General features: G+C 46.1%; 1 protein-coding gene across 2 annotated transcripts in view; it reads left to right on the top strand.

The window, feature by feature from the left end:
- Positions 1–27,820, top strand: part of CERS6 (ceramide synthase 6) — a 1,220,327-nt gene that overhangs the window by 1,032,968 nt on the left and 159,539 nt on the right. For both annotated transcript variants that reach the window (XM_069616260.1, XM_069616259.1), the window contains exon 9: positions 17,219–17,375. In XM_069616260.1, the coding sequence (XP_069472361.1) occupies positions 17,219–17,375 (157 nt within the window). The remainder of the gene's footprint in view (positions 1–17,218; positions 17,376–27,820) is intronic.

The raw sequence follows: 27,820 nt of genomic DNA, 5'->3' as shown, positions 1-27,820 counted from the left end.
GTTCTGATTATTCCATTAGTGGTTACAATATGAGAACTCTTTTCCCACCAGTCCTTTGTCACTGTCCATGATGTTAACAGTTCTGCTCAAATGCCTGGCAATAGCATTCTGGTTGTATGACTCGGTGGGAGGCAGAGAGGGGTGCAGGAGACTGGTCAGTGGGTGAAAGGAAGAGGTTCTAATTGTGAGCAAAAGTGATATGTTTGACAGATGCCTATTGTATGTCTTTGAGTAACAGAACAATAACATGTGAGGGGTGTTTTTTGCCAAAAAGTGTTTGTGATTCAAACAGAGTCAAGAGAGTTTGAGATCACATGATATATCTATGCTAATAAGTGAAACAGGGAGGGAGAGATGTAGAAAGGGATGGAGACAGTGTAGCGAGTACTGTAGTCTAATGAGTAACAGGAAGTGCCATGTCATGTTTCACATATAGTTAGTTCAGCCGGGGAAGCAATGGCTGAAGAATGCGCATAAGGACAAGAGTCAAATAGTATTGTACCGTTTGCAAGCATGCACTTTGGGATGGGAAAGTGAAGGAAGTTTAGTTTGTGTGAAGGAGAGTAATAAAGAACTTCAAATGTTTCTCGTCTCTGCGTATCTATTCTCTGCAGTGGTTCGAACTGCACTGGAATGCATAAAGGGAGACAGAACATCTGGTGACGAGGATGGGATGCTGTCAAGGAATAGCAACAGAACAAAGGACCCACCCAACACACAAAGTGCAGATGAAATAACAGGGTAAATGCAAACGTTGACTCATCCACTCTGCGCATACAGTTTTCTCTCTTATAACAGCACAACGCTAATTCTGCACGTGCATCTCTAGCACAGTGAATTGTCGAGCACAGTCCTTATAATGTCAGACACTGAGAAGGTGGGCGATGAAGTGACCAACGCTTCAGCATTCAGGCATCTGATCTCCTTTGACATCACAGATCAGCAAGCCTTGGGCCCACGTTGTGAATACTGGCTGAGGCGTTTCGGAAATTACTTAGCGGCCTACAATGAAAATGCCTCAGATACATTTCCCAGAAGATTACTCATCCACTTGGTAGGAGATGAAGTTGAAAACCTTGGTCCCACGTTCCCTCCAGACCAGACTGATTCTTACAAGGGTCTGAAAGAAGCGTTAAGTGCCTACTTTGACCCACAATGCAACATAGACCATGAGCGACACACTTTCAGTACTGCCACCCAGCGGACAGGAGAATCCATGGAAACATTTGCAACCCATCTTCGCAAGCTAGTGGCTCACTGCGATTTTCATAAGTTCACTAATGAGGAGGCCAACAGACACAGGATAATTGGTCGATGCTTGTCGTCCTCATTCAGAAAAAAGCTGTTGGGGGAACCTTTTCCAGTTGCCACCATATTAGTAATGGCAAGAACAGAGCCCAGTGCAGAATCTCAAATCACTCAAAAAGATACAGGCAAAGAAATCAAATGGGAACAGGAATATCACGTGTCGCATGAAAGGAGGAGCAGATGTCCAAGCAGCACGGTAGCAAGAGGATAGCCATTGAGAGGAAGGTGCTGTTGATATGGTCTACCATTTCCACACGATGAAGTTGTAAAAGTGCCCGACTATAGGGCAGACGTGCAGCAACTGCAAAAGGGAAAATCACTGGGCCAGTGTATGTAACTCAATACCAAGAAGAGAGATGGTGAGTACTTTTGCACTGATCAGGCAAGATATGCACTCCTATGGGTTTACACCAGCAACAAGAGATACAAATGAAAGAAAAAATCACGTTCGACAAGTGAGAGGGTGGTCTCTTTCACCTACACCATGCCAATATGATGGGAGAGATGACTACATGTACATAAAGACTGACCTACTACAACTGATGTTGATTTAGTAATGGGGGATTCCCTAGCTAAATTCATTATTTATACAGGGGCAACGCTGTACATAATGTGTGTGTTGCAATTCAAAAAAATGTCTCCTCCACTGCTGTTGACAACATCAGAATTGAGAGAGTTTCAATGGGCTGCTAAGGGCCCAATGAAAGCAAATCTCATTGTTGAACATACATTACATGACAACACGTTGTAGAAAGTACTAGAACAGATTGAGTCCAGGAGATGGGGTTCTGTATTTCCTGTGGCTCGGTGAGAAGGAAGTGCTTCAATCACAGATCTCTGTGCCTTCAAGCAGGTGAAAGATGAACTCTATGTGTTCGGGGAAGGCCTCATCTTGAGATGCACTCACATAGTCATGCCTTCTGAGATCCAACAGTAAATCTTAGCCCTGGCTTACAAAGGGTATCGTGGTGTGGTTGCCATCAAACATCAAATAGGAGACACCATGTAGTTTCCGGGGATGAACACAATGGTGCAACACACCATTTAAACATGTCTCTTATGTCAAAGCATGGCGCGGTTGGATAAGCCAGATCCCTTTCAAATGTCTGATCTGCTGGAGACTGTTTGGAGTCATCTGGCCATTGACTATTTTGGGCCATTTGCAGGAGGTAATACTGGCTAGTTATCATGAAAGAATGCTCACAAGTGGTTCAGTTGGCATCCTCTACTGCGGCTAGTCAGCGATACCTGAGCTAGATAATATATTTTCTATAATGTGGCATCCCAGATGCGCTCACATGTGACAATCGAGCCCTGTTCAGCAGCATGGAGTTTGCTTGATTCATGCAACATACGGGGATTTCACACAGAAAGACAACTCCACTATTGCTCCAGGCCAATGGTATGATCGAAAAGGTTTATGGGCTGTCTCTAAAATGTATTTAGAGAAGAACGAGCCACGCAACATGTCACTCACTCAGTAGTTATGCAACATGGTGTGGGACTTTCGGAACTTGATATCACAGGGAGGTTTCCTGCTGACTTGATGTTTGGGAGGAAAGTGAGAACCCGGCTTCCACATCTGCCTAGCCAGGATAGGGAACGTTATTGAGAACTGGAGTGGATCAGAGCCAGAAACAGAGCATGAAGGAATATGCCAATCAGCGGAAGCATGCGCTGGAATCATCAATGCAGACGGGAGATCGGGTATTGTCGTTTCAGTGACAAGAGATAAAAGAAGAATGTCAATTTGACCCAACAGCAATGACAGTCACACGCGTGAAGGGCTCCATGGTGACTGTGAGGTCTCCCAATCGTGTGATCACTCGGAATGTGTCCCTTTTCAAGAGGTATCAGGAGACCTCAACTGAAGAAGGTAAAGACATTGCACATGATGACCTGTCTGCAGATGGACAGGAACAAAGGGAAGAGAGAGAACAGAGACACTTGTCACCTCGGCCTGTCAGATCCATTAGAATGCCAGTGCAGCTTATTGAAGACATATAGCATCAGAGACTATACATGGACATGTGTTTCTTTTTTTTGATTTGCCACGGGAAGATGCTGTGTCCTGGTGCACAGACAGTTAATTCAGCTGGTGAAACAATGGCTGACGAAGGAGAATTAGGATGAGCAGTGAATACGATTGTGCTGTTTGCATGCATGCACATTGTGATCAGGAAGAGAAAGAAGTTCAGTTTGCACAGAGGAGAGTAATACATAACTCAAATGTATTCTCGTATTGGCATGTTTATTCTCTGCAGCGGTACGGCCGCACTGGAATACAAAAAGGGGGACAGGACAGGGAGCAAGAGAGCTTGAGAGTATTCCAGAGCGTATGTGTTTATCACTGTGATTTTTAGTGCCTGTGAGTATAACAGGACTTATGCTCTGGGATATATTTGCTGGTTAGTGCAACTTCTACACATAGACGCTCATCTAGAAAGCATCTCATGAAATGCCCTTATTTGAAGAACTGACTGGGGAGAATAAGCTGCATTCTTGTTTTTAACTAATTAGCAGGGTGATTAAACATTAGGGTTTACCAAAATAGGCACATATCTTCCTCCGCCATCTAAAAGAACTGAATTGTCTGTTCAGGGTGCCTTGCCACTTTCTTAAGAATATATTGGTTTGAGGGGACAGTGGGTAAGATGTGAGTTTCATAAAACATTAGGTTCAGACTACTGGTATTGCTGATCAGTTTGAGTGTATTTGTATGTGTCTGTGGATTTCCTCGCCAAAGTGCTGCACATTACAAGGAGAAAAGATGGTACATAATGAAATGTAGATGTTAAACATTAAATAGGATTCCAAATAATAAGAAAGAGCCAGTGATTGTATATTGTAGAAAGAAGATGGGATTTGAGACGAGAGTGAAATATATGCTGAGAATTCAATGAACCATGGATAGAGGGAGTGGGTTCCATTGCTGAGGGGATAAATGGGAACAACAGCAACATTGAGACGAGGAGCAGGGGGCCTATGTACAGTCAGAAGATGTTGATATAGGGACAAAAGGGACTGTGTAATCAAATGAGAGAGGAAAGGTAGGCAGGAGTGAGACCATGAATGCACATGTAGACAATAGTGGGAAAGCGAAAGAGAAGACAAGAGCCTATTAGTAGAAAATATATGGAGAGAAAATAAGAAACAATAGAGGATTGTGAAGGTAGTGAAAAGAGAAGACAGATAGCTGATTTATAGACAGAGCCAAGAGGAGGGAGATGAGAAGCAGGGAGGCCCAGCAGCGGAGAGGAACAGAAATTAAGGTATTAGAAAATGAGAGTGTGAAACAGATGGCATCGACAGACACAAGCAGTGCAAGCAATATGAGAAGAAAAGGGAAGAGAAGAATCACATATAACTACAAGGTTCTGGGCAGAGGGGGCAATGGGAAGCAAAGATGGAGGGAGCAACATGGAGGGTGGAGGTAGAGGGGGTAAAGTGGTAACAGGAAGGAAAAGAATGTCTGTTTTAGTAGGAATGAGGTGGAGGAAATGAGGGAACAACAAAGACGGGTTGGTGCAGGGACAGAGTCAGTCTTGTTGGTGAAGGAAGAAAAGGAGAAGATGATCTGTGAGACATCCGCATAGAAGTGCAGGCACACCATTTGGGGTTGTCAGGGATAGCAGATGCTACCCTTGGCTCCCTCTCTGCTATCTTTAGACCTGTCCTTGCGACCCCTGGGCCAATGGACAAAGAGGCAGTGTCAAGAGCAGATATCTGAGTTGCATCTTGAAAAGGTGTTTGTAAATACAGCTAAATGTGCCACAGCTTTTTTCACCTGGAATCTAGATCTCGTTAGCTGGAGAAATAAGAGGGATGAAGGACTATGACCCAGCCATCACTAACAGTTTGGCAGTCGATTAGTAAAGAATGCCTGCATGGTTGGGTTCAGAGGTGGGGCTGTCTGTGCAGCTCATACCCATTAATGTAGCAACAGGAAGGGCATGGGAACTAGGTCCAGCAAGCTGGGAATGGGTAAGAGCAGCCCGCAGTGCTCAGTGACAGCACAGCATGAATGCAAATCTCATCAGTGTTTCTCGTTGTCTGCTTTGCACATCCTGTGAACCACTGGGCCTGTGATGAGAGGGGTGCACCCCAGTAGCTTGTGCCACCAATCGTGCCAGACCTGCATCACAGGCACACTGTAGATTGATGCAAGGTGAGATCATTAATTTACATTAAGTTGCCCTCCTTCTCTGAAATACACCATCTGTTGCTTCCTCAAGCAATAACAAATATATATTTGGAATGATAGCTCAGGGGCAATGCACTTGCTTTGGGAGCAAGAGGATGCAGTGCAACATGTGTTCAGTTCCTGTTCCAGTGCTTAGAAGCGGGAGGAGGGTGGCATTAATAAAGATACAAAGGACCAAAGGAAATACTAAAATGAGCCCTTTCCAGGGGTGATATTGTGGAGCTACTGCTGCTGTTTACATTTTAAAATATAAAATAAACTGTTACCTGCAACACATCCTTCTCCCCTATCTCCCATATCTAACAAAGAAACTGTGGGCTACTTACCAAAAAAGCAAAACAGAAAGGTGATGGCTGGAAGGCTTCAGATCATTCATAACCACTGGCACAGCTCTGGGCAACCCTCTAGACCATCGTCTTCCAGCCTGCCAAGCCACTACAGGAGTGGAAAGACCATGTGCAAATCAGGCTTGTCCCACCCTAAAAGGGGCAGGCCAACCCGAACTGCCAGGTCCCATCCTTCTGCATGAGACCACAAGCATCCCCAGACATGTTTCAGCCTCATTGGGCGTCACCATTGAGGAGTAACACAGGTCTGTAGGCCCAGCAGGATTTTCTAGTGGTGATGTCATGGAGCTGCTGTTACTTACATTTTAAAATGAAAAACCCTTCAATGACTGTGACCTGCAACGCATCCTTCCCCTCTATCTCCTGTCTACCAAAAAACTGTGGGCTACTTACGAAATAAGCAAAACAGAATATTGATGGCTGGGAGGTTTCAAATCATTCATTACCACTGACACAGTTCTGGGCAACCCTCCATACCCTCGTTTTTCTGGTTGGACTTGTGTGGGTCAATTGCTGTTTTTAGTATGTGGCCAGACACTTGGCAGGTACTGGATAAATGGGCTTTTGGGTTTAAGCCTCTTTGAGATGCTCTATCTGTTTACAGTTTAGCACAAGTGTTGTACATAAGTCCAGGTTGTTCTGTTGGATATCTGCTTACATTCACAGTAATTTGGTAATATGGGCCTATACACACTGACATTAACGCTAGATATGGTGATTCATTCGTGTATGAAAGTATATCATTTTAAGGTGATATTGTAACCATTTCTTTCCTAGTGTATTGAGAAACAATGCTATGTGATGCTACATCCTGTTTTATCAAGGGGTGAAAGGTTGTCTGTCATTACTTACCCTGATGTCACTTGAGGGCAGGGTCAAATGACATCACTTCCTGTGATGTCATCAGGGGGTCAAGGGTCGTGTGATATCACATCCAGTACCTATGGCAATTTGGTGAAGTGACATCCCTGCAGAAGTGACAGGATAGATTTCATGAGGTAAATGCAGAAAGAGTAGCAGTAGAGCTTCAAGAACAGAGCCTTGGGGGCCACATTAGCGAAGTGTGGATGAAAAGGAGATGTGCCCCGCCCAAGACACAGAGTGTGTAGGGTCAGGAAGGTAAGAGCTAAACCATTGAAGAATTGACTATGTGTTTCTGAGTACCTACGGATTCCGGCTCACATATCATCCAGACATGCACAATTCACCAACCACAGCACACAAATGAGCATCTATTCGTTCACCAAGTCTTCAACACCACACACACGCACACACACAGAGCCCCTTTGCGCATATTCCACTTATTCCAAACACATCCTCGAATCATATCGATTAACACACTAAGACATTCACCCAAGCAAACACACACAGAAACTAGCTCATATATACATTTCCCAGTCACACATCCACGAACACATAACCACAGATAAACATTATAAGAGAAACACAGTACAACTCTAGACCTATTAGCTTTGTCAGTGCCTGTTTGAATATGACACATTAACTTTGCCAGCCTTGCTTTCAGAGCGTGGATTTTGTGCGTTTAAAATATAGTTTCAACCTGCTAAAAGTGTGCTTCTTTATTTTTTTTTTGTATATATATCTGCTCTGATCATGTTATCAGCCTTTATTTGTTCTCTTTAGGTCACTGTACGCGTGTTATTGTGTGTTATACATTTAGGTACACCTAGTTATCACTGAGAAGCAGGCTTGGATTGGGTGAAATCACATTTATCTTGGAAGGATATGTTTGTTGAACTCTTGCTCTCTTAACAAAACTTGGAAGATATCTGGATTACTCATTCAGGTATAACTCCAAGGTCAAAAGTCAGCTTTGTTAATCAGTTACTGGCTGACAGTTGCTTCCAAAGGCCAGGATATTTGCTTTATCAGCTCTACTCCTATGCGATGATATGGTCAGATCCTTCCCAGTTACAGTGCTTTAAATATTTTCCGACCTTGTTCTACTTGTGCGCCACCCAGAGGATCTTTCGTGTGCAGCAGTCTCTCGCCACAATAGTGGACATGAGCAAACTTGTCTGGTTACGAAAAGCAGAATGAATTCCCAGCTGTAGAAGGAAGGTATCAGTACGAGAACGGTGCGTCGTTTCATTCGCCCATACTCTGCAGGAAGTCCAAACCTCTGAAACGGCTCTGTGATTTCTGTCTGGCCATTTCATAAAAGCAAGCTGCAAAGATATCAGGGCACACTACACTAGACACGACAAAATATAACTCAAACGTTTATTAACATATGAACCTGTCTTCCAAAATGAAAACCCATGAGGGCACGAGTACATGGCGAAACTCTTTTAATGGAGTAGTATTAGCTTATCATTTATATAGTGATTTTATCCCATTAGTATGGCCTCAACATGCTTCTGGTGGGAATGCCCTCGGAGGGCTGAAGTACAAGGTATGGGAAAATGGTCAGAAGGATTAGAATGTGTGTGTGCATTTGGCCAAGATATGGAGGTAGCTGGGCTGGCCGAGCTCCATTAAGCTACCCATAAAAGTCATAGTTTTGTGTTTTAGTCTGATGAATGGAGGCAAGTCATTATGTGTCCAGCTAGACCACATTTCTTTGTCGTAGGTTATCACTGCATTCTAATGCATGCAGCTGTGCCTGCGGGCAGATGTCCACTGAAGTGGTGTTTAAATATGTACCTTGAGGCTCAGATGGAGCTTTGTAGAGGGCGAGCAGCCACCAATTCACAAAAACCTTAAGACAACAGTATCCATGCGTCCCTGAGCAGCGCCACAATCTCAAGGGCATGCAGGCAAAAGAGTCCCGAAACATGCCTCAGTAATCACAGAGTGTAATTTTATGTTCTAGAACTTTGGACGAATGTCATCTTTAATAACTTTTTTATCTACCTCTCATGCCTCTGACAGAGACAAGAAGGCTGCAGAAAAAGGCCAGCGCTCCTCTTTGCAGCTCCTCTGCGAGCGCACATCAAAGCTGCCCCCAAATCAGCTGTTCGTCTCCGCTTCGGAGACGTGGATTTGAATTCCCCATTAGCTGCCCATTCAGAGGGGAGTAAAATGGCCACCACGGCCGACTACCGCTCCATAGCAACCACCCTGAAGCCCAGGACCACGACTGAACAAGGCCAGTGTGCCTATTTGCTCCCCCGACTCGGCTGCCCCTCCCCTCCTGCTTTAAATGGAGAAGGAGTGGGCCGTGAGGCGAAGCCGGGAGAAGAAGGCCACAGAAAAAGGCCAGCGCTCCTCTTTGCAGCTCCGCTGCGAGCAAACATCAAAGCTGCCCCCAAATCAGCTGTTTGTCTCTGCTTCGGAGACATGGATTTCAATTCCCCATTTGCCACCCATTTAGAGGGGAATAAGATGGCCGGCGCCGCGGACTCCAGCTCCATGGCAACCGCCCTGAAGCCCGGGAACACGACTGAACGAGGCCCATGTGCCTATTTGCTCCCCCGACTCGCCGGCCCCTCCCCTCCTGCTTTAAATGGAGGAGGAGTGGGCCGTGGGAAGAAGGCTGCAGAAAAAGGCCAGCGCTCCTCTTTGCAGCTCCGCTGCGAACGCACATCAAAGCTGCCGCCAAATCAGCTAGTCGTCTCCGCTTCGGAGACGTGGATTTGAATTACCGATTTGCCGCCCATTCAGAGGGGAATAAGATGGCCGCCGCCGCCAGCTCCAGCTCCATGGCAACCACCCTGAAGCCCGGGAACACGACTGAACAAGTCCCATGTGCCTATTTGCTCCCCCAACTCGCCTGCCCCTCCCCTCCTGCTTTAAATGGAGGAGGAGTGGGCCGTGAGGCGATGCCGGGAGAAGGCCAGCGCTACTCTTTGCAGCTCTTTGGTGCTCGTCATCTGCCGCCTGCCATGTTATGCTGCCAAATCTCAAAGGTAAGAGGATCCCCACCGCCTCACCTACTCAGCCTCACTTGATTGCACCCAGACGTGAACGTCTACGCTCACGTACTATCACTGCCCCACACAGATCACTACCGCAGCCCACAAGCATTCGTATTGCACGCCTACCATCTAGATCATGTGCTGATTCCCGGACCGCCTGCCCGACTGCTGCAGGTCCACTGTCAAGGCACAACACAACGTGCGTCTCCGCTCACCAGCTGATCTCCTCTAAATGCTCCTGCCCCTTGCCCTGTCCAGCCACTAACACTGTTACAATGGCACCAAACATTACGTCCACCACCAGGGTCACAAAACCCCCTAGGAATGAACTTACAGACTACAAAACCTCAATATCTATGCCTGTTTTCCTTGAAAATGGGACCCCCACTATTGCCAATTCCTCTACCGTAACCATGCAATGTATTGATGCACATGACACTGTTACTATGCTTTTGACCCCTGAAAATGGGACCCCCACTATTGCCAATTGTTCTACCTTAACCATGCAATGTATTGATGCACATGCCATTGTTACTATGCCTGTGACCCCTGAAAATGGGACCCCCACTTTTGCCAATTCTTCTACCTTAACCATGCAATGTATTGATGCACATGCCACTGTTACTATGCCTGTGACCCCTGAAAATGGGACCCCCCACTTTTGCCAATTCTTCTAATGATATGATATGATATGATATGGTATTTGTAACGCGCCTATACACAGGTGTTTCAAGGCGCGACGAGGCAGGGAGGGGAGGAACAAGGGGAGACATAACAAACGATCCTACTAGGCCAGGTGTCATTCAGATCGCGCAAGTGCAGGGGTGGGGGAGGGGGAAAAAGTGCAAGGGGAAGGGGAGGGGGGGAAGTGCAGTAAGGTAAGTGGCGTAAAGTAATAAATAAAAAAAGGGCCAGCTGGTGGCAAGTGCAAGGTAAGTGCAGAACAAGTGCTGGGGAAGGGGGGGGGCTGTAGGGATACAGAGACAGTCCCGCAGTTCTACCTTAACCAAGCAATGTATTGATGCACATGCCACTGTCACTTTGCCTGTGACCCTTGAAAATGGGACCCCCACTATTGGCAATTCCTCTACCGTAACCATGCAATGTATTGATGCACATGCCACTGTTACTATGCCTGTGACCCCTGAAATTGTTGCACCCCTACCACAAACCACCTCCCCTATGCCCCCCACCTCAAATGTGCCTTGATCAACGCCCGGTCTGTCAATGCCCATGCATTGGACATGCATGACCTCATCACTACCAACGACCTAGACCTCCTCCTGGTCACCAAAACATGGCTACATGAAGCCTCAGGCCCCGCACTCTCCCTTGCTCTCCCACCTGGCTATGACGTCACTAGACAAGACTGCCCTACCAAAGGGGGAGGAGTGGTGACCATAGCTAAAGATTCCATCACCATCAGAAAAATGTATAAATCTACCAATGACAACAGTGTCTACCTCCAACTCAAACTCTCCATCTCTCACCACTGCACCATTACGTTTCATTTTATCTACCGGCCACTCGGCCCCCTAGGTGACTTCCAGTCCGCCATCACCCACCTTTTGGCAGACAATCAAAAGAAATCAACCAAAGCTATCCTCCTCGGTGATATCAACCTTGGACTAAATGACCCTGAAGACCTTGCTTCTAAATCATTTAACTCATCCCTTAAAACCTTAGGCTTCATAAACAGTGTTACAGACCCCACCCACTCCTTAGGCAGGACACTTGACTGGATCACACAGCACAACTGCCCTCTCACAATCACAGGCAACACCCCCACCCCGTGGTCTGACCACCACATCATAACCTTCAACATCCCCACTACCACTTCCCCACCCCACCCCCCAGCCCCTGCAAGCTGCCCTCACCAGAAGTGCCCGCCTGCTCACTAAAAGACTCCTACCATTTCTTCAGGGACCTGCCTGCAGACCTCCCTTCTCCAACGACCCAGAAACCCTTCCGCAAAACTACAACACTGCTATATCTACAGCAATCAACTCCATTGCCCCTCTTAATCCTCGGAAATCCAAACCCACCAGCCACACCAACACCTGGTTCACCTCGAGCTCCTCAAACTCTGTACGGACAAACGTTCTGCCCTCGCACGCTGGCAGTCCTCCCAAGATGACAAAGACAATCTTGACTTTAAAACCCGTTCCAAAGACTATAAAAAAGCCATCATCGAAACCAAAGCCAAATCATTCGAAGCTAGAATCACTGAAGCAAAATCCAACATGAAGGAAATGTTCACCATATTTAGGGAACTTGAAACCCCTATCCCCACACTCCAAAACTTCACCAAGGATAAGGCCTGGTGCAATGACATCCAATCAGCCATGCGTAACAAACTTGACCTGCTTCAAACTAAAATTATGAACACTAGACTCACGCTCCCTACTCCCCCACTCCGGCCCCCTCTCAGACCGCAGATGCCTCCCTCACCTTCTACTTCAAAACCATCCAGGAGAAAGACATCATTACCCTAATGAAAGGCATCAAACCATCCAATTGTAAAGGAGACCCCTGCCCCACCACAATTATTAAGGAATGTGCTGACTCCCTTGCTCCATTTCTCACAGCCTTCATCCCTCAAAGAAGCATGGGTCAGGCCTCTAATAAAGAAACCCACACTTGACCCCACCTCACCCAACAACTATAGGCCCATTACAACCATCCCCTTCCTTCTTAAAATTCTGGACAAAGCAGCCTACCTGCAAGTTCAACACTTCCTCGAAGAGAATAAACTCCTAGGTCTGAGACAATCCGGCTTCCGCCCCAAACAGGGGACTGAGACCACCCTACTCAACCTTAAAAACCAGGTGGATGACGCAAGAGACCTAGGCAAATCCGTCCTGCTCCTTCTCCTCGATCTTTCCGCCGCTTTCGACCTTGTTGATCATGACGTCCTATGCCACCACCTGACCTCCACTGTAAACTTCTCAGCCGAAGCCAGTACCTGGATCACCTCCTTCCTACAAGGAAGAACCATGCAGGTTTTCTGTAATTTAGCTACTGCCTCACCTACCATCATGCTATGTGGTGTACCACAAGGTTCATGCCTCTCTCCCACCCTCTATAATATATTCACTCGCCCCCTCTTCCTCATCCTAGATGCGATGGGGATCTCCTACACTGATTACGCGGACGACACACAGATCCTCCTCACCCTGACAGGTGAATATGACACTGATTTCAAGACCCTCAACATCATCTACAACACCATCCAAACTTGGATGGCTGCAAACAGCCTCTGTCTCAACTCAGACAAAACCGAACTCCTGCTTGTAGGCTCCCCCTGACACTCTCAAAAAACCTGACGACCAGTTCAGCCACTTCATCATCGACTCCATCGAAATTCCAGTATCCGAGTCAGTAAAAACCCTAGGCGTCTACCTGGACTCAAGTCTGTCCATGACCAGACAAGTAAATGCCATTGCCTCCTCGGCTGCCTACCATGCTAAACTCCTCAATGCAGTCAGATCCTTCCTCTCCAATGACACCTGCACAAACATAGCGAGAGCCATCACTGGATCCCGGTTAGACTACTGTAATGTTCTCTTCTTAGGGACCTCTGCAAAAAACCTTGAGAAACTACAAGTAATTCAAAACAACGCCTTACGCGCAGCACAAGGCATTTCCAAAAGAGAACACATCTCTGCTGCCAGAAGAGCCTCCCACTGGATCCCCATAAAGGAGGGAATCATCTTCAAAGCCCTGACCCTCATCCACAAATGCATTCACGTCGCTGCACCAGCATACCTATTGCAAAGAATGCACCCTGCTTCTTCCTCAAGACCAATTAGGACCCCCCTATGCTAACCTGCTCACCATACCCATGGTAAAAAGAGCAAGAGCAGGTGGTGCCAGCTCCCCCTACTTAGCCGCCCTGCACTGGAATGCCCTCCCCACTGCCCTGCGAGCTGAACCATCACTCACCGCCTTCCGTAAGACCATGAAAACCACCCTATTCGCCTGATCACCTTACCCACTGACTACTATGAACTGTGTACGTGTTTATGCATAACATGCACTACATCTCTGCTCTCCAATGCACTAATGTATGCGCAATGTAACTAAGTCTACTGCTAGTAACAACACCACAATGCCCTTGGGCTGTCTGTGCGCTATATAAATGTAAAAAATAAAAAAATAAAAATAAAATAAGCAATCTCCTATAATATGATGTTGTAAATTGAGGCCTTTATACGGCATACATTAAACGTTAAGCATAGGGGTAGAGAGTTTATAACAGCCTGTAATATGATACAATAAGTCAATCAACTACAAGTTACAAAAAATAAACTTTATTCTAAAGTGATAAAAATAGGGTAAAATATCAATATACCAATTAAATGGTTTCCAAATAACAAGTAATAGACATGACACAACAAAGTATTTTGTACAGTTTATATACTGAAATAGTGACCTTTCTAGGTTCTACAACTCTTCTAGACAGAGGTGGGTTGTATTTGTAGGGAAATATGTTATTTACGATCTCCAAAGGTTGTTGATAACTCTGTATAGTTAGATTTTATACACACATTGCCTCTGCTTTTGAGCTTTGGCACTTTCTCAACCTGTTTCTGTTCACGTTCCACCAGATGGTGAACATTCATCAGGAGATTAATGGTGAGGTCACTAGTAATCCTGGGAATATGGCGGTTGATGTCCCATCATTCTATGTTAGATCATCTTCCCAATTCAGTGGTACATATAACTTTTATCACATTACAGGCTGTGGATACAAACAAAAACAACATAAGCTATTAGGGCTGTGTCTACTGTTGGAGATTGAAAACAATCTATTGAGCAACTTGTGGTGTGTTTGACCTCAGTTGGTCAGTGGGGTAGCCAGGTAGTGCATAATCTTGTAAGTAGACCCCGTTCTGTGTTTACTCTGTGGAAAACACATGTATAGATTTTTACATGCCACCTTGTTATCATACTTGCTCATTCACCCCATCTCCTCCCTTTGTTCACAAATAGTCTTTGTGGAGAATTCTCCTTAATTGCTGATGGTAGAATGTTTCTTACGTTAGCCTCGGTAGGTTGAGTGGTGGTCGTTTGATTTCTCAGTTCGTCTGGGTGTTGGTAAGGGAGCTGTGAGTAATAGGTAAATACGCAATGATAGGTAAAAGGCAATTCAGACCCCTGCTTGCAGCAGAGTGGCAAAAACTGAAAGGTTAATGTGATCCCAGCAAAAGAGCAATTTATTTGACTAGGTACTAAACATATAAGAGCTTGAAAGTTATAAGAAATTGTGCACCTATTTTATACATTTTAAAGTATTGTTTAATTTTTCCACAGAAAATGAAGAGCATAATCATGAAAAGTACAGTGATTTTTTTCACTTAATTTGCTGTTATTTAAAAAGAAATCTGTGACTTTTCCCAGAGAGATATAAACAATCTAAACCCAATCACGGTGCTTAGTATATTTACCTTAACGTGGGATATTAAAACAACCCCAACATTATTTTAACTTAATTCTAAAAATGTGGAAACCTTTTTTGATTACTGTACAGAAATCGGGATGATTTTTTTCTAACAAAATAGTTGAGAAATTCTCTATAACTGTTGATTGCGTTGTAATTTGATGTATAATGAAAAATACAACAAAATGACTTTTTCACAAGAGACTGTTCAAACATAATACGTGAAAACTGTTTTCCATTGTTATTCTTGGTAAGTTTTGAAGGATGTTTGAAATGATTCCTGTATTTTCCCATCCCCAAATCCTCCAGTCTTCTTTTCCCCCTCTGCCCCATCACCTTGCTCCTTTCCTTCATTGTGCTTTGCAACGCCTCCTATTGTAAATCGGCACGTCCTTAAACAAACATAAAAGAAACATATAAATGGCAAAAGGGTTCCTGCTGAGCACTCTCTAAGGGTTAGCATTGGAGGGTCCTGCCCCTGCTCTTTCCCCTGGGTTGTGATGTCACGCACAGCCGTGCGCCCCTTTTATTTCTGCGTATTGCCACTGTTGTGTAATGTAGGGGCACAGGGATTCTTCTGTGCTTTCCTCTCGGTTTTGAGGCGTGTACAGCACAAGAGACACTTTCCCTCCCCTGCCCCTGAGTTACAAAGGCTGTAAGGTGTTCTTTCCTGTTGCAAGTGCAGTGTGTGTGGGTGTTCCAGGCAGAGTACTCCTGTGTGGATGGCATGGAGGTGCCTCTCTTTGCCCATAGTCTAGACCCCACAGGAGTATCTGCATATAGCACCCCACCTGATCACGGGTCTGTGCTTAGGAACCTGGGTATTAAGCGCGTTATAAATAACCTATCATATCATATCATATCAACCAGCACCAGTACCGCATAGTTGTGAAGCATCTCAGGCTACATCAGACTCTATCCATGCACACAACCCCCCAATTCCTGTCTTGTCTACGAATGATGCTAACATAAAGAGACATGTTTTATTCTTTTCCTGGCGTATTGCAACAGTCAAATGTGTATACATGCATTTGTCTCCCCATGATCGATTATAGTATGAGTGCATTTTCTTTTGTAACCCATCATATGGAAAATCAGGATGTATACTAATTGACCTTTCCACAATGGATCACGGGAGAATTGACCTTTTGCACAATTGATCATGAAATGAAGGTCAATTAGGACATATATGCGGGGGAAACCCCCACAACCCTCCCACTCAATCCAAAACCTCCTGCAATCCCCTACCCAATCCCATTATATTATTTATTACCCCAAACCCACCCCACACATATTTATATGTAAAGTAAAATAAAGGTAAAGGTCAATTGTGTAGCAGGTCAATTAGGACCACCATTACTAGGTTAATTAGGACAAAAGGTTAATTGTAAAAGGTCAATTTGGGCAATACCGGAAAATCAACATAGCATTATTGCCTTAATCAACTTAACATTGTAGCCTAATGCTGAGTAGGAATGGGACAAAGGCTTGGAATGGAAAATCTAGGAAAATATTTCTGGAAACGTGTCTATTCCTCTAATATGCATATAATTATTTACATTATGTAATTCCCTGAAATAGTTATGTTGTGAACCAAAACAAATCAAAGTAAAGCTTTAGAATTGAATCTAAAACAAATGCAATTTTGTGAAGAGTTTGATATTTGCATGACTTTCACCATTCCAAACATAATCTGATGTGTATATTCTCTGGGTCAAACAAGAATAGTCCTAAGGAGCAGAGCGTCCCTTCCATTCTGCCCCCAGATCTCCCAGCATGCTAAGCTCTCGCCGGAAAGAGTTGGTTGCTGTGCAGGAGTGGCGGGCTGTCAGCCATTGGCATAGCAAAGTGTCCTTGCAGACTCGCTTCTGTGTATCATAGCGTCGTAGAATCCAGAGTATAGCCTGGCCGGTAAACCGGCACACAACACACACGTCACGAAAAGTGGCGCTCAGTCAGGCCAATGATTGCGTCTAGTGCCTACCTGTGTTTTTGATCTCACGCACTTACGGTATTGTTCTCTCTCTCATTTTAGGGTATTAAACACCACTTTGTTTGAAAGTTGGGAAATTGTTGGCCCATACCCTTCATGGTGGGTCTTCAACTTGTTGCTCTTGCTACTTCAAGTTCTGCACTCGTTTTGGTCGTATCTAATCATCAAGATGGCTTGCAAAGCCATTTCAAAAGGCAAGGTAAGAAACCCCGCCAACCTCACTTCACCGTGTTAGCGTGACATTTATGCCTGAATTTAATTGTTTGCATGTTTAATATCTCAAAATGCAATGTTCAGATGTATCCAGTCATTATTCTGAATAATCGATTGTGCAGGACTGTTTCTAGGTCATTTTTCAGTGGTTCGCAGCTGAACCTGGAGTTTTCATACATACCCTTTTCCTTTGGAGTGAAATAATGTCAGACATTCAAATTACACTTTGTCAAATAGGTTTTAGAAGTTAAATGGGTCATTGGGCCTCATTACACGGATGGCGCTAAGGGATTACCGGCACCGGTAAGGGCACCGGTGCCGGTAATCCCTTAGCGCCATACTACGAGGTCCCTCAGCGGGTCCTGTCCTTAACGTGTGGCCAGACCACACGTTAAGGAAGGGACCCGCTGAGGGACTTCAGGGCAAATAACGGTACCGCTAATAGCGGTACCGTTATTTGCTCCTTCCCCATTCCCATTGACCCCTATGGGGGCTGAAATGGGAATGGGGAAGGGCCTTGGTGAATGGGGAATTACAGCCCGCCAACCTTGGAATGGGGCGGTAATTCCCCCATTCACCAAGGTGGAATCGGTAAAATACAGGCGGCAACCATGGCACTAATAGTGCCATGGTTACCGCCGTCCGTGTAATTAGGCCCATTATGTATTATGTGGTAACAGTAAAACCAGGGATATTTGTCAAATACCCCCAGATTTACAGTGCACTCAATTCAGGGCTGGGAATTATGAATTACCTCCAGTGGTATTCGGGGGAAATATCACCACTAATAAACGAGGTGAATTCTCTTGCCGAAAATCTGCCTCTTTTTACAGCCACCTGTGGTTAATTCTGAATAGGGTAGATTTTGAGAAATATCGCAAGTGGAGATGGTATTTTTCTACCAGTGGTATTTCTACTCCAAAGTCCACCCAACTTCTAACAAGACCCAAAGCGCAGAACCAAAGCCTTGAACCCAGGGACCACAGCAGCAAGGGCAGGAATGCTGTCTTGTAGGATCCAGACATTGCCCCCAACACATGTAAACAAACACGTATTCACAAGGACAGCAGTTTTGACTTTCCTGTTGGCAGACATATATTTGTGTTATTACAGTTTTTATGTAGCGGAATTTTGGACACATGTTCCCTATAAAATGAGATCACAAGTCACAATTGGTCTTTACCTTTTCGCTCGTTACACAACAAAGCAAAAGTAACAAGTTATTAGTATTATTTGCTTTTTTAAGACAATTGGTGCTGTGCGCTGGGCTGCTGCATTGCTGAGAAAGTCAGTGGCTGAGGCAAACTCGGACAAGGCGTGTTAATGACCCCAGAAGCGTTTTCAAAACAGCAATTGACATGCTAGCTTCCAGACAGATGTGGTTGCATGCAGAAATTAACGTTTTAATGTACCTAAGTATGACAAGAGTTTTAATAAGCATCATATTGATGGTTTAAATTAATTACCACTTGACACAAAAGGACCAAGGAAAAGGGTCTCAAGCCTGGGTGTACCCTTATACATTCACACAATAGAACTCAGGTTGATTAATTCTGTGGGGATATTTTCACAAAATATTTTAATTTTTGTTTTTAGTTCGCCCTCTAGAGAGGTACTTGGGATTACTTCAAAAAAGGCTGCTTCATAGATGAAAAAATTGTAATTGTATTTGATTTCTCTATCCACAGGGTATAAAAAGGAGGTACAGATCAACATATTTCTATTGAATCTCCCGTATTCCTCTTCTGTTCTGATCTTTCGCATGATTAGTTTTCAGAATCCAGGTTAGAGGTTATTAAATGATTCCCATCTTTTTGATGGGGAGTCCTGAATTAGGGAGCCCAGGTGGGTTTTGAATTAATTGTTTTACTCGTCTGGGACTCTTCCTGATATTTGAAGCCTACCGGTTTCAGTGGCACAAGGGCCACATTCATCAGGGCTGGACAGACACTGAAGGGTTAGTGTGTCGATGTCGATGTCTAGATAACTGGTTGTATCGTGCCAGGGAATCCCACCTAGTTATAGGGGTCCCCACGAATATCCGTGTGGTTAGAAGGAGAGAATTTATACTTCACACGCAAAAAGCAAGAAGCTATTGTCATGCTCTGGAATCTTTGTCTGTAACCGAACGACTTCACTCGGACCAGCCCGTCTTGGCTCCAGGACTCCACACCTTCTTTAATGAAACTGCCAGCAGCAACGAATACATGAAAGAGTTAACTTATGGAGAACTCCACGAACGTGACAATGTGGTTCCTGTGCTATGTTGCCGGTATGCCCATCCAGCTCTGTGAGCCCCCTTAGCACACAGAACACGGCAGACAAAGTGTTCACTGTCCGATCTTGACAGTCGCACTGGTGACCCCAGGACCGCCCGTTTATTCCGCACACGCAGCAGAGTTACGTCACTGTACGTGTGTGCCCTTGTGCCACTGAAACCGGTAGGCTTCAAATATCAGGAAGAGTCCCAGACGAGTAAAACAATGAATTCAAAACCCACCTGGGCTCCCTGATTCAGGACTCCCCATTAAAAAGATGGGAATCATTTAATAACCTCTAACCTGGATTCTGAAAACTAATCATGAGAAAGATCAGAACAGAAGAGGAATACGGGAGATTCAATAGAAATATGTTGATCTGTACCTCCTTTTTATACCCTGTGGATAGAGAAATCAAATAAAATTACTATTTTTTCATCTATGAAGCAGCCTTTTTTGAAGTAATCCCAAGTACCTCTTTAGAGGGCGAACTAAAAACAAAAATTGAAATATTTTGTGAAAATATCCCCACAGAATTAATCAACCTGAGTTCTATTAAATTAATTACCATCAAGATAACAGTTTTGCAAGAAGAAATTACATTTTATATTCACGAAAATGTGACAAGAAAGTATGTAACACAGACAATCTGCCACTGATCACTGTACTGGTGTGTGTGCGTGTATCCCTGCACAGTTGCCAGCAAAAAAGTGCCAGGCCCACAAATGATTTCTATACCACTTATGTCATAGTGTAGTTTGCTCCTAGCTTAACTACCAAATACTCCAACAAAAATGAAATTGATCACACAATGTATAGTTAATGTCTGTATGTTGTTTACTAAGTTTTATTAAAATTAACCACTGTTTTATTTGTAATAACAAAATCATCTCAGTTTGAATAATAAACATCCATTCCGTGATTCCAAAACATCCACTGTTGATTATGAATTCTTGCATTCACCCTCTGATGTCATTCATGCACACTCAGCGTGAAGCTTGTACTAGCCCACCGAGAATATAATGATGCATGCAGTACAGGCCTAACATGCCAGGATGGGTCCGTCCTTTAGGGCAAATCTGGCCAGGTTTTTATTTTACCAAAGTGGGCTCATTTCATGAGTTACTTCACTGTCCCGTTGGCAGTTTTGATCAGTGTTACTGAACGAATATTCATTAAAAAGTGCAATATACAACACATTGGGCCTCATTACAAGTACTCCGGTCCGGAATTAACACTGCCGGTAAAACCATACCGGCACCGTTTGCATGTCCGCGCAATCATGACCCGCGGCCCCGGTAATAGCACCACCCTAAACCGCCACCGCGGAAATAGGGTTCCCCTTAATTCCGCCTGCACGGAAACCCCTCCGTTACCGGCAACACGAAACACCGTGAGCATCACAACTAGCGCGGACACGGAAATACTGGGAAAAAAATGGCGGAAACACCGTGATCACGGTGGCGGAACCGCCGCCACCGCGAACATGGCGTTATACACTGCCGGCTGAACTGAATCAGGGCACAGGTGCACCAAATCAGCCCAGCTGGACCTAGCAGGCCACTGGGAGCCTACAAAAGGGCCACACCCAGCCCAACACAACACAGAACCATGCAGGCAGCAGGGCTAGTAGCACTGGGACTGGGCCTACTCAACCAACAGGCAGTACTGCACATGGTGGCAGCAATGGCGCAGAGGAGGAGGCGTAGGCGGAGGAGGCGCAGGCGGCAACCAGCCAACCCTGCAGCTATGGCAAACCCCATTGCCCAGCCAGCCCGACCCCGCCGCCAGCCACCAATACCACGCATCAGGGCCTCACCCTGGAACCTCACCCCAGGACAGATCCACACCCTATACCGGCTGGACCGTGCAACAATCATGCACATCACCGCCATGATTGAGGACAACATCAGCAGCCTAATTGACACCCCCACTGCCATCCCCCCCCTCTTGAAGGTTGTCTCAGTTCTGCATTTCCTTGGCACTGGCACCTATCAACACACGGTTGGTGAGCTGCACGGCATATCACAACCGTGTTTCTCAAAAGTCCTGGTACAGGTACTGGATGCCATGTTGCGCCATGTGTCGGAACACATAGCCCTACCCCGCACCCTCCCCGGGGTCATTGCCACCAAGTTGGCCTTCCATGCCATAGCAGGCATGCCAAATTGCATAGGCGCAGTTGACTGCACCCACGTCGAGCTGACAGTACCACATGCAATTGAGGCGGTGTTCCGCAATAGGAAACAGTATCACTCTTTGAATGTCCAGATGGTTTTTGATGCCATGCAACTGATTACACACTGCTGCGCACGTTTCCCAGGCTCATCACATGACTCAATGGTACTGCGGAATTCCACGTTGCCACGGTACATGGAACGCTATGCCGGACAAAGCACGTGGCTATTGGGTGAGTACAGCTGACGATGCTACAACCCTGTCGGAGTGGTGTGTGTGTGTCCAGGCAATGAGCATTGTGAGTGTGCCGCTGTGACCGCACATGCATCACCCCCCTTCCATCTACCAAATACACAGCGGATGCCAAACATCATGAAGGAAGACATGACAGGGCACCACAATGTGCCCGTGCACACACTGCCACAGCCAATCCCGTCACTGTCCCATGAACCCTGTGCCACTGCAGACACCCACCCTCAATTGAAACACTGCCCCAAAAAGCACGAGAGGCGTGTAAATGATACGACGAGTATTTACTACTTCCGTACAGTGAAGTCACTCTGCCATGTGTGGACAGCACTGCACCATGACATGCACACAATCAAATGTCACCCGCAGGGCACAGCAAACATGCAAGTTAATGTGTAGGCCCATATGCAGTCAGCGACATTCCTCGTGATGGCGAAAACATACCTCCAGGCACTGCATGGTTCATATGCATGAATGAATGATGATACAAGAATGCACAGCAGCAGATGAGGACATGATGCCACAAACACTGACATGTTCCCCCATCTACATCCCATGTAGGTGATGCGGGATATGCACTCACGCCATGGTTGATGACACCTGTACGGAGACCAAGGAACAGGCATGAAGAGGCATACAATAGGGCACATATCCGCACACGTGGAATGATTGAGAGGACATTTGGACTGCTGAAGGCCCGTTTCCGCTGTCTGAGCAGATCTGGCGGATCACTGCTGTACAGCCCAGTGAAGACGGGCAAAATCACGCTGGTATGTGCCATGCTGCACAATATATGCCTGCGCAGGAACATCCCAATGCCACCAGATGCAGATGAGGAAGATGGGGATGGGGATGGAGATGGGGATGGGGATGGGGATGGGGATGGAGATGGGGATGGAGATGGGGATGGAGATGGAGATGTGGATGGGATGGCACCGCCTCCCCCTGGGGGTGCACATGATGGCCAGAGAGCACGGGATGCCCTGATTCGCATTTACTTTTGAGTCACAGCACATTCACAGTAATGCACAAACATGGTGACGACAATGAATTAATAGTTGCACTGCAAAATAAATGATCAATGTCCACACATGTATGTCTTGATTTGAAATGGTGATGTATTGATGTAATAACAACAGGGAAGAAGGTGCATTGGTTAGGGAAGCTGTACACCCGGGGCCACCCACCACCCAAACGTGCCCACCCCCACCCAGAGCCCATTGTCCAAACCCCCAAAACTACCTACCCCACCACCCAAACGTGACCACCCCTCTCACACCCTTGTAGTCCACATGTGTCCTGCACTGCCCCACACACATGCCATCACTTCCGTGTGCGCTTCTGTGCAACCTTGCCCAAGGGACCCGTTAGCCTACTCGAGCGCCTCCTTGGACTGGCAGTAGTGGAGCTGGATGGGGTGGTAGTGTTTGATTGGCCAGAATCAGGGATTGAGGGCATCCGTGCCAGATTTGCCTGTTGGCCAACCAACATGGCCTCCACAAGCCTGGAGGTGTGGTCATTGCCCTCCCGCACATGGCGTGCAAGGGTCACTATGGTGCTCGCAAAGCGTCCAATGGACCTCGACAGGCGACGCACTGAGGCGCTGTAGCTCTCCCTCTGCAGCCTGGATTCCTCTAGCTGCCTCTCCACCAGCTGGGTGAGGGTAGCCTGCTGGTCCTCCATCCGCTGCATGCGGGCATTCAGTTCGGCCATGGATGGGGTGGGCGACCTCATGGGACTCCCCAGTGAAGTGGGGCTGAACCCCAGCTCATGGAAGGAGCCCAGGTCTTCCAATGTGGGCATCTCCCCCTGTGGCCCCGTTTCCGAGTGCTCTTGCGGGGCACTGTTATCACTGCAGGCCGCCCCCTCTGCAGTGCTGCTGCCTTCGGTGTTTTGTTGGGTGGCCATGATAGGTTCCTGTGGCACCTGTCTGGACTCAGCCAGTGTGGAGATGGTGGGGATGTTGGTGGTGGTGGTGGTGTGATGCACATCTGTAGTGGATGGTAATGTGGCCAGAGGTGCAGAACTGCCGGCAGCATCCTCCTGTGTGGTGGCGGTGGCTAGTGTACTTGCCGATGCTGATTGGCTGGCCTGTTGTGCAGTATCACTGTCACTTGAAACGGCTGTGGGGACACAAAGGGCATGCAATTAGTGTTGTTGTGGTGGCAGATGGGTGCATCACATGCGTCATTAAGATTGTACATTGAATAGTGTTAGTCACATGCATCTGATTGCTGGTGTCTGCATTCAGTGATATTGGTTGCCATACGGATCATAATGGGTCCTTTGGCCCACACATGCACTGCCTGGGGGGGGGGGTTGTTAATGGGTCCTTTGGCCCACACATGCACTGCCTGGGGGGGGGGATTGTTAATGGGTCCTTTGGCCCACACATGCACTGCCTGGGGGGGGGGGGGGTTAATGGGTCCTTTGGCCCAGTACTCACAACTGCATATTTACATGTGGCATTCATGTTTGGGCACTTACCGGCATCTGCAGGTGGGCTCACTCCTGCCTCAGCCTGCCCAATCCCATGGATTCCCTCTAGGTGGAGGACGCTGCTGCAACGCTCCTCCCATGCTTGCAGCCTCAGTGGGGAAGGGGGTCCTCCGCCTGTCCCACTGCTGCGTTGGCGGTGCGTGGAAATGAGGTTGCGTACCCTCAGCCTCAGGTCGTCCCAACGCTTGTGGCAGTCCTTCACGCTCCTCACTGCCACGCCCACAGCGGTGCACTTGCGTGCAGCTTCGGCCCACACCTCCTTCCTCCGCTGCTGTGTGGCACGCCGTTGGTCGGCGCTGAACAGCATCTCAGCATTGTCCACAATGTGCTCCACCAAGACGGTTAGCTCCGCCTCGCTGAAGCGCTGTTTGCGCTGCCTCTGAGCAGGAATCCTGGCAGACATGCTGGTGGTCCCTTTTGGCTTCTCAGAGTCAGGATTGTGCTTGTGCTGGCTCTGGATGGCAATGGATTGTGCTTTTATATGATGGCCGCCTCTCTGTTTCCTGTTTTGGCGATCATGGTATTTCCGGTTCCGTGTCCGTGGCGGCGGAGGCGGAAACGGGTTTTGCGCCACTTGTGGCTTCGTTATTTCCATTTCCGTGGGGTATTCCGTGACGGCGGTAACAACGTTTCCGAGTCCGTGTGGTGCGCGCGACCGACAGCGTGTAATCGTGCGGTTTTTCCGCACCCTTGCGGACACGGAAACGTTTTTACCGCCATCACGGATTTTGCACGGTCCCGGACTGGCAGGTTGTAATGAGGCCCATTGTGTCAATAAACTGCTCCCTGTGTCCTACACAACTAGTCTATAACAAAATGAACCAATTGCCATCTGAGACTGTGGGACATTTTTTCATTGGTGCCGAGACAATATTATGCCCCAGTACAGCCTGTTCGGCACTTAAAAAAAATGTTAAAATGTACTATCAATAAAATGTTAAGTCTTAAGACATTGACAATGAAAACATTACTATAAACAATGAATGTGAATTAAAAATTCATAAACATAAACATATTCCCCCACATTACACATTAAACTTTAACTCACACCACTCCACTACTGCACAACACTCACTTTATGTATACCATCCTCCTGATGATAACACTCTAGTGTTTAAAGTGAGTGTTGCGAGGTAGTGGTCTGGTGTGAGGTTATGTGAGCATTACAGTGACTGTGTCTTTCTAAGGAAATGCAAAGTGGAGAATGTCATCCCAAGAGGACTAATCAAACGTATTTTGGTTTCTGCCAACAATGTAACATTCTCATTGCCTTCTACAGCCACACACATAAGGATGTCACAATAAGGGATCCAAGGTATCCTGGATGCAGAGGAACTGCACACACTTTATATCTGGAAAGTACTCCACACTTCTTCAAAAGACTTCTAGAATCTCTTTTGAATAACAAAAGGAAGAATTGTGAAGAATTGAGACAGAGAGTAAGCAGCTCACTGTGGGAGTTCACGACAACATGAGAACTGGGAAAAGGGCAGGGCTGGACTGGCCTATAGTGAACTCTGGAGATTTCGCGGTAGGCCTCAGCACTCTGGGCCTCTTTTGTGTTACATTTGCCAATTTTCCCATAGGAAAAGGGTTGGGATTGGTGAAAATGGGTAATATGGGGCCTCTTTGAAAATTATTTCAGGGCCTCTTTTGGTTCCCAGTCCACGCCTGGAAAAAGGTACATTTCCCAGTACAGAACTGCACTGAAATTCTCGGCTTATACCTCAACACAGGCAGTGAAGCCAGTACTATAAAACAGGAAAACATTCTGTCCTTCTAAAACTACTGACAAAATGGAACTATGCATTGATCTTGATGCTTTCTTTAGACGACTCCATCTGAAGGAAGCCTTCTGTGACAAACCAGACGGCAGCCAGGCCAGCAAAGGAATGGTTAACAACTGGGAGAAAACAAAGAAAATAAACAAAATTCCAGGTGGACCCCATACATTGTATAAAGCCGAAATCTGGGTTCATAAATTGAAAGTTTCCGACATAGTGATATCCACCATACATGCAAATGCATTAAACAGTCCTTTAACCTGGCTCCTATAGAAATGAGCGCTTTAATGTCTCAGAACAGCAACCCGAGTGTATCAAACACACCAGCAGTTAAACAAGGAGCTGTTGTCAAAATGAACACCATTGACTTTATACAGGAATCCCAAATAAGAAAGAACTCAAACATATTATAAAGACATTTCCAAATGACATCAAGGAACACATTCAGGGTGTGGCATGACATAACCCAGCACCTAATACATCCTTCATGTTTACCAAGATACAAAGAACCCACCACCCTGGAGGTTCAATCCTCTCGTCATTATACACACTAGCTGAGAATATATCTACCTGTGCTGAGAACATCTTGAAAGACTCATAGCTACAACCGGGACAGCACTGATCTATTGAACAAACGTGATGCTCTAGGCCCTCACCCAACGTTATGTCACTCGCAACCATGGATATTGAGTCACTATATGAAGGGATTTCCCACATCAATAACACTATAGCCGAGTGCATAGAAATCGTCTTAATCCACAATTGTTTCACTCTTGTTGCTTGCATGTATCTCCAAAGGATGGGGTTAGCTGTGAGTACTCGGAAGGCACATCAGTATGGTAATTTATTCATGGCACAACTGATGGGCACTCTCCTTGACACCTGTGACTTCAAACCATTACATTATTTACACTACATGACATCCTCCTGATTCGGACCACTGGGGAAACTGACCTCATACATTTCCACAGAAGATTCAGTGAATTCCACCCAGGTATCAGCCTGAAACACTCCTACTCTAATGAAAAAGAGAAGTTCCTCAATACCACCATAACAATAAAAGATGACATGTCACGGAATACAGAATATTGCAAAACTAAGGACTGCCAGATATTTAAACAGTGGCAGGTTCGTCCCAGAATACACATTCATCCCCACAGGTAACCCATCAGGAGACTTGCAAAGGACTTCTCAGTAGGTGAGCATATTTTTTAACAAAACCACATCCTTGAATATCTTAAAATCAGTGTACTGTAAAGTAATGCCAAAAAGAAAAGGCAAGATCTATGACTACAAATGCATACACATTTTCAATACACTGACAGGTGAATCGAACAGACAGACATGGTTTCAGGAGTTACTATCACAACTAACAAACTCTCACTCCTTCCACCCATCGAGATTGAAGGGTCACAAGATCCATAACATGCCTGACACTTTCTATATTTTTCTCTAAGTCTCTT

The sequence above is a fragment of the Ambystoma mexicanum genome, chromosome 9 (genome assembly GCF_040938575.1).
Source record: "Ambystoma mexicanum isolate Mex_15411 chromosome 9, UKY_AmexF1_1, whole genome shotgun sequence".
Taxonomy (NCBI): domain Eukaryota; kingdom Metazoa; phylum Chordata; class Amphibia; order Caudata; family Ambystomatidae; genus Ambystoma; species Ambystoma mexicanum.
Note: the sequence above shows the minus strand (reverse complement) of the source record. Positions and strands in the feature narration are given on the sequence as shown.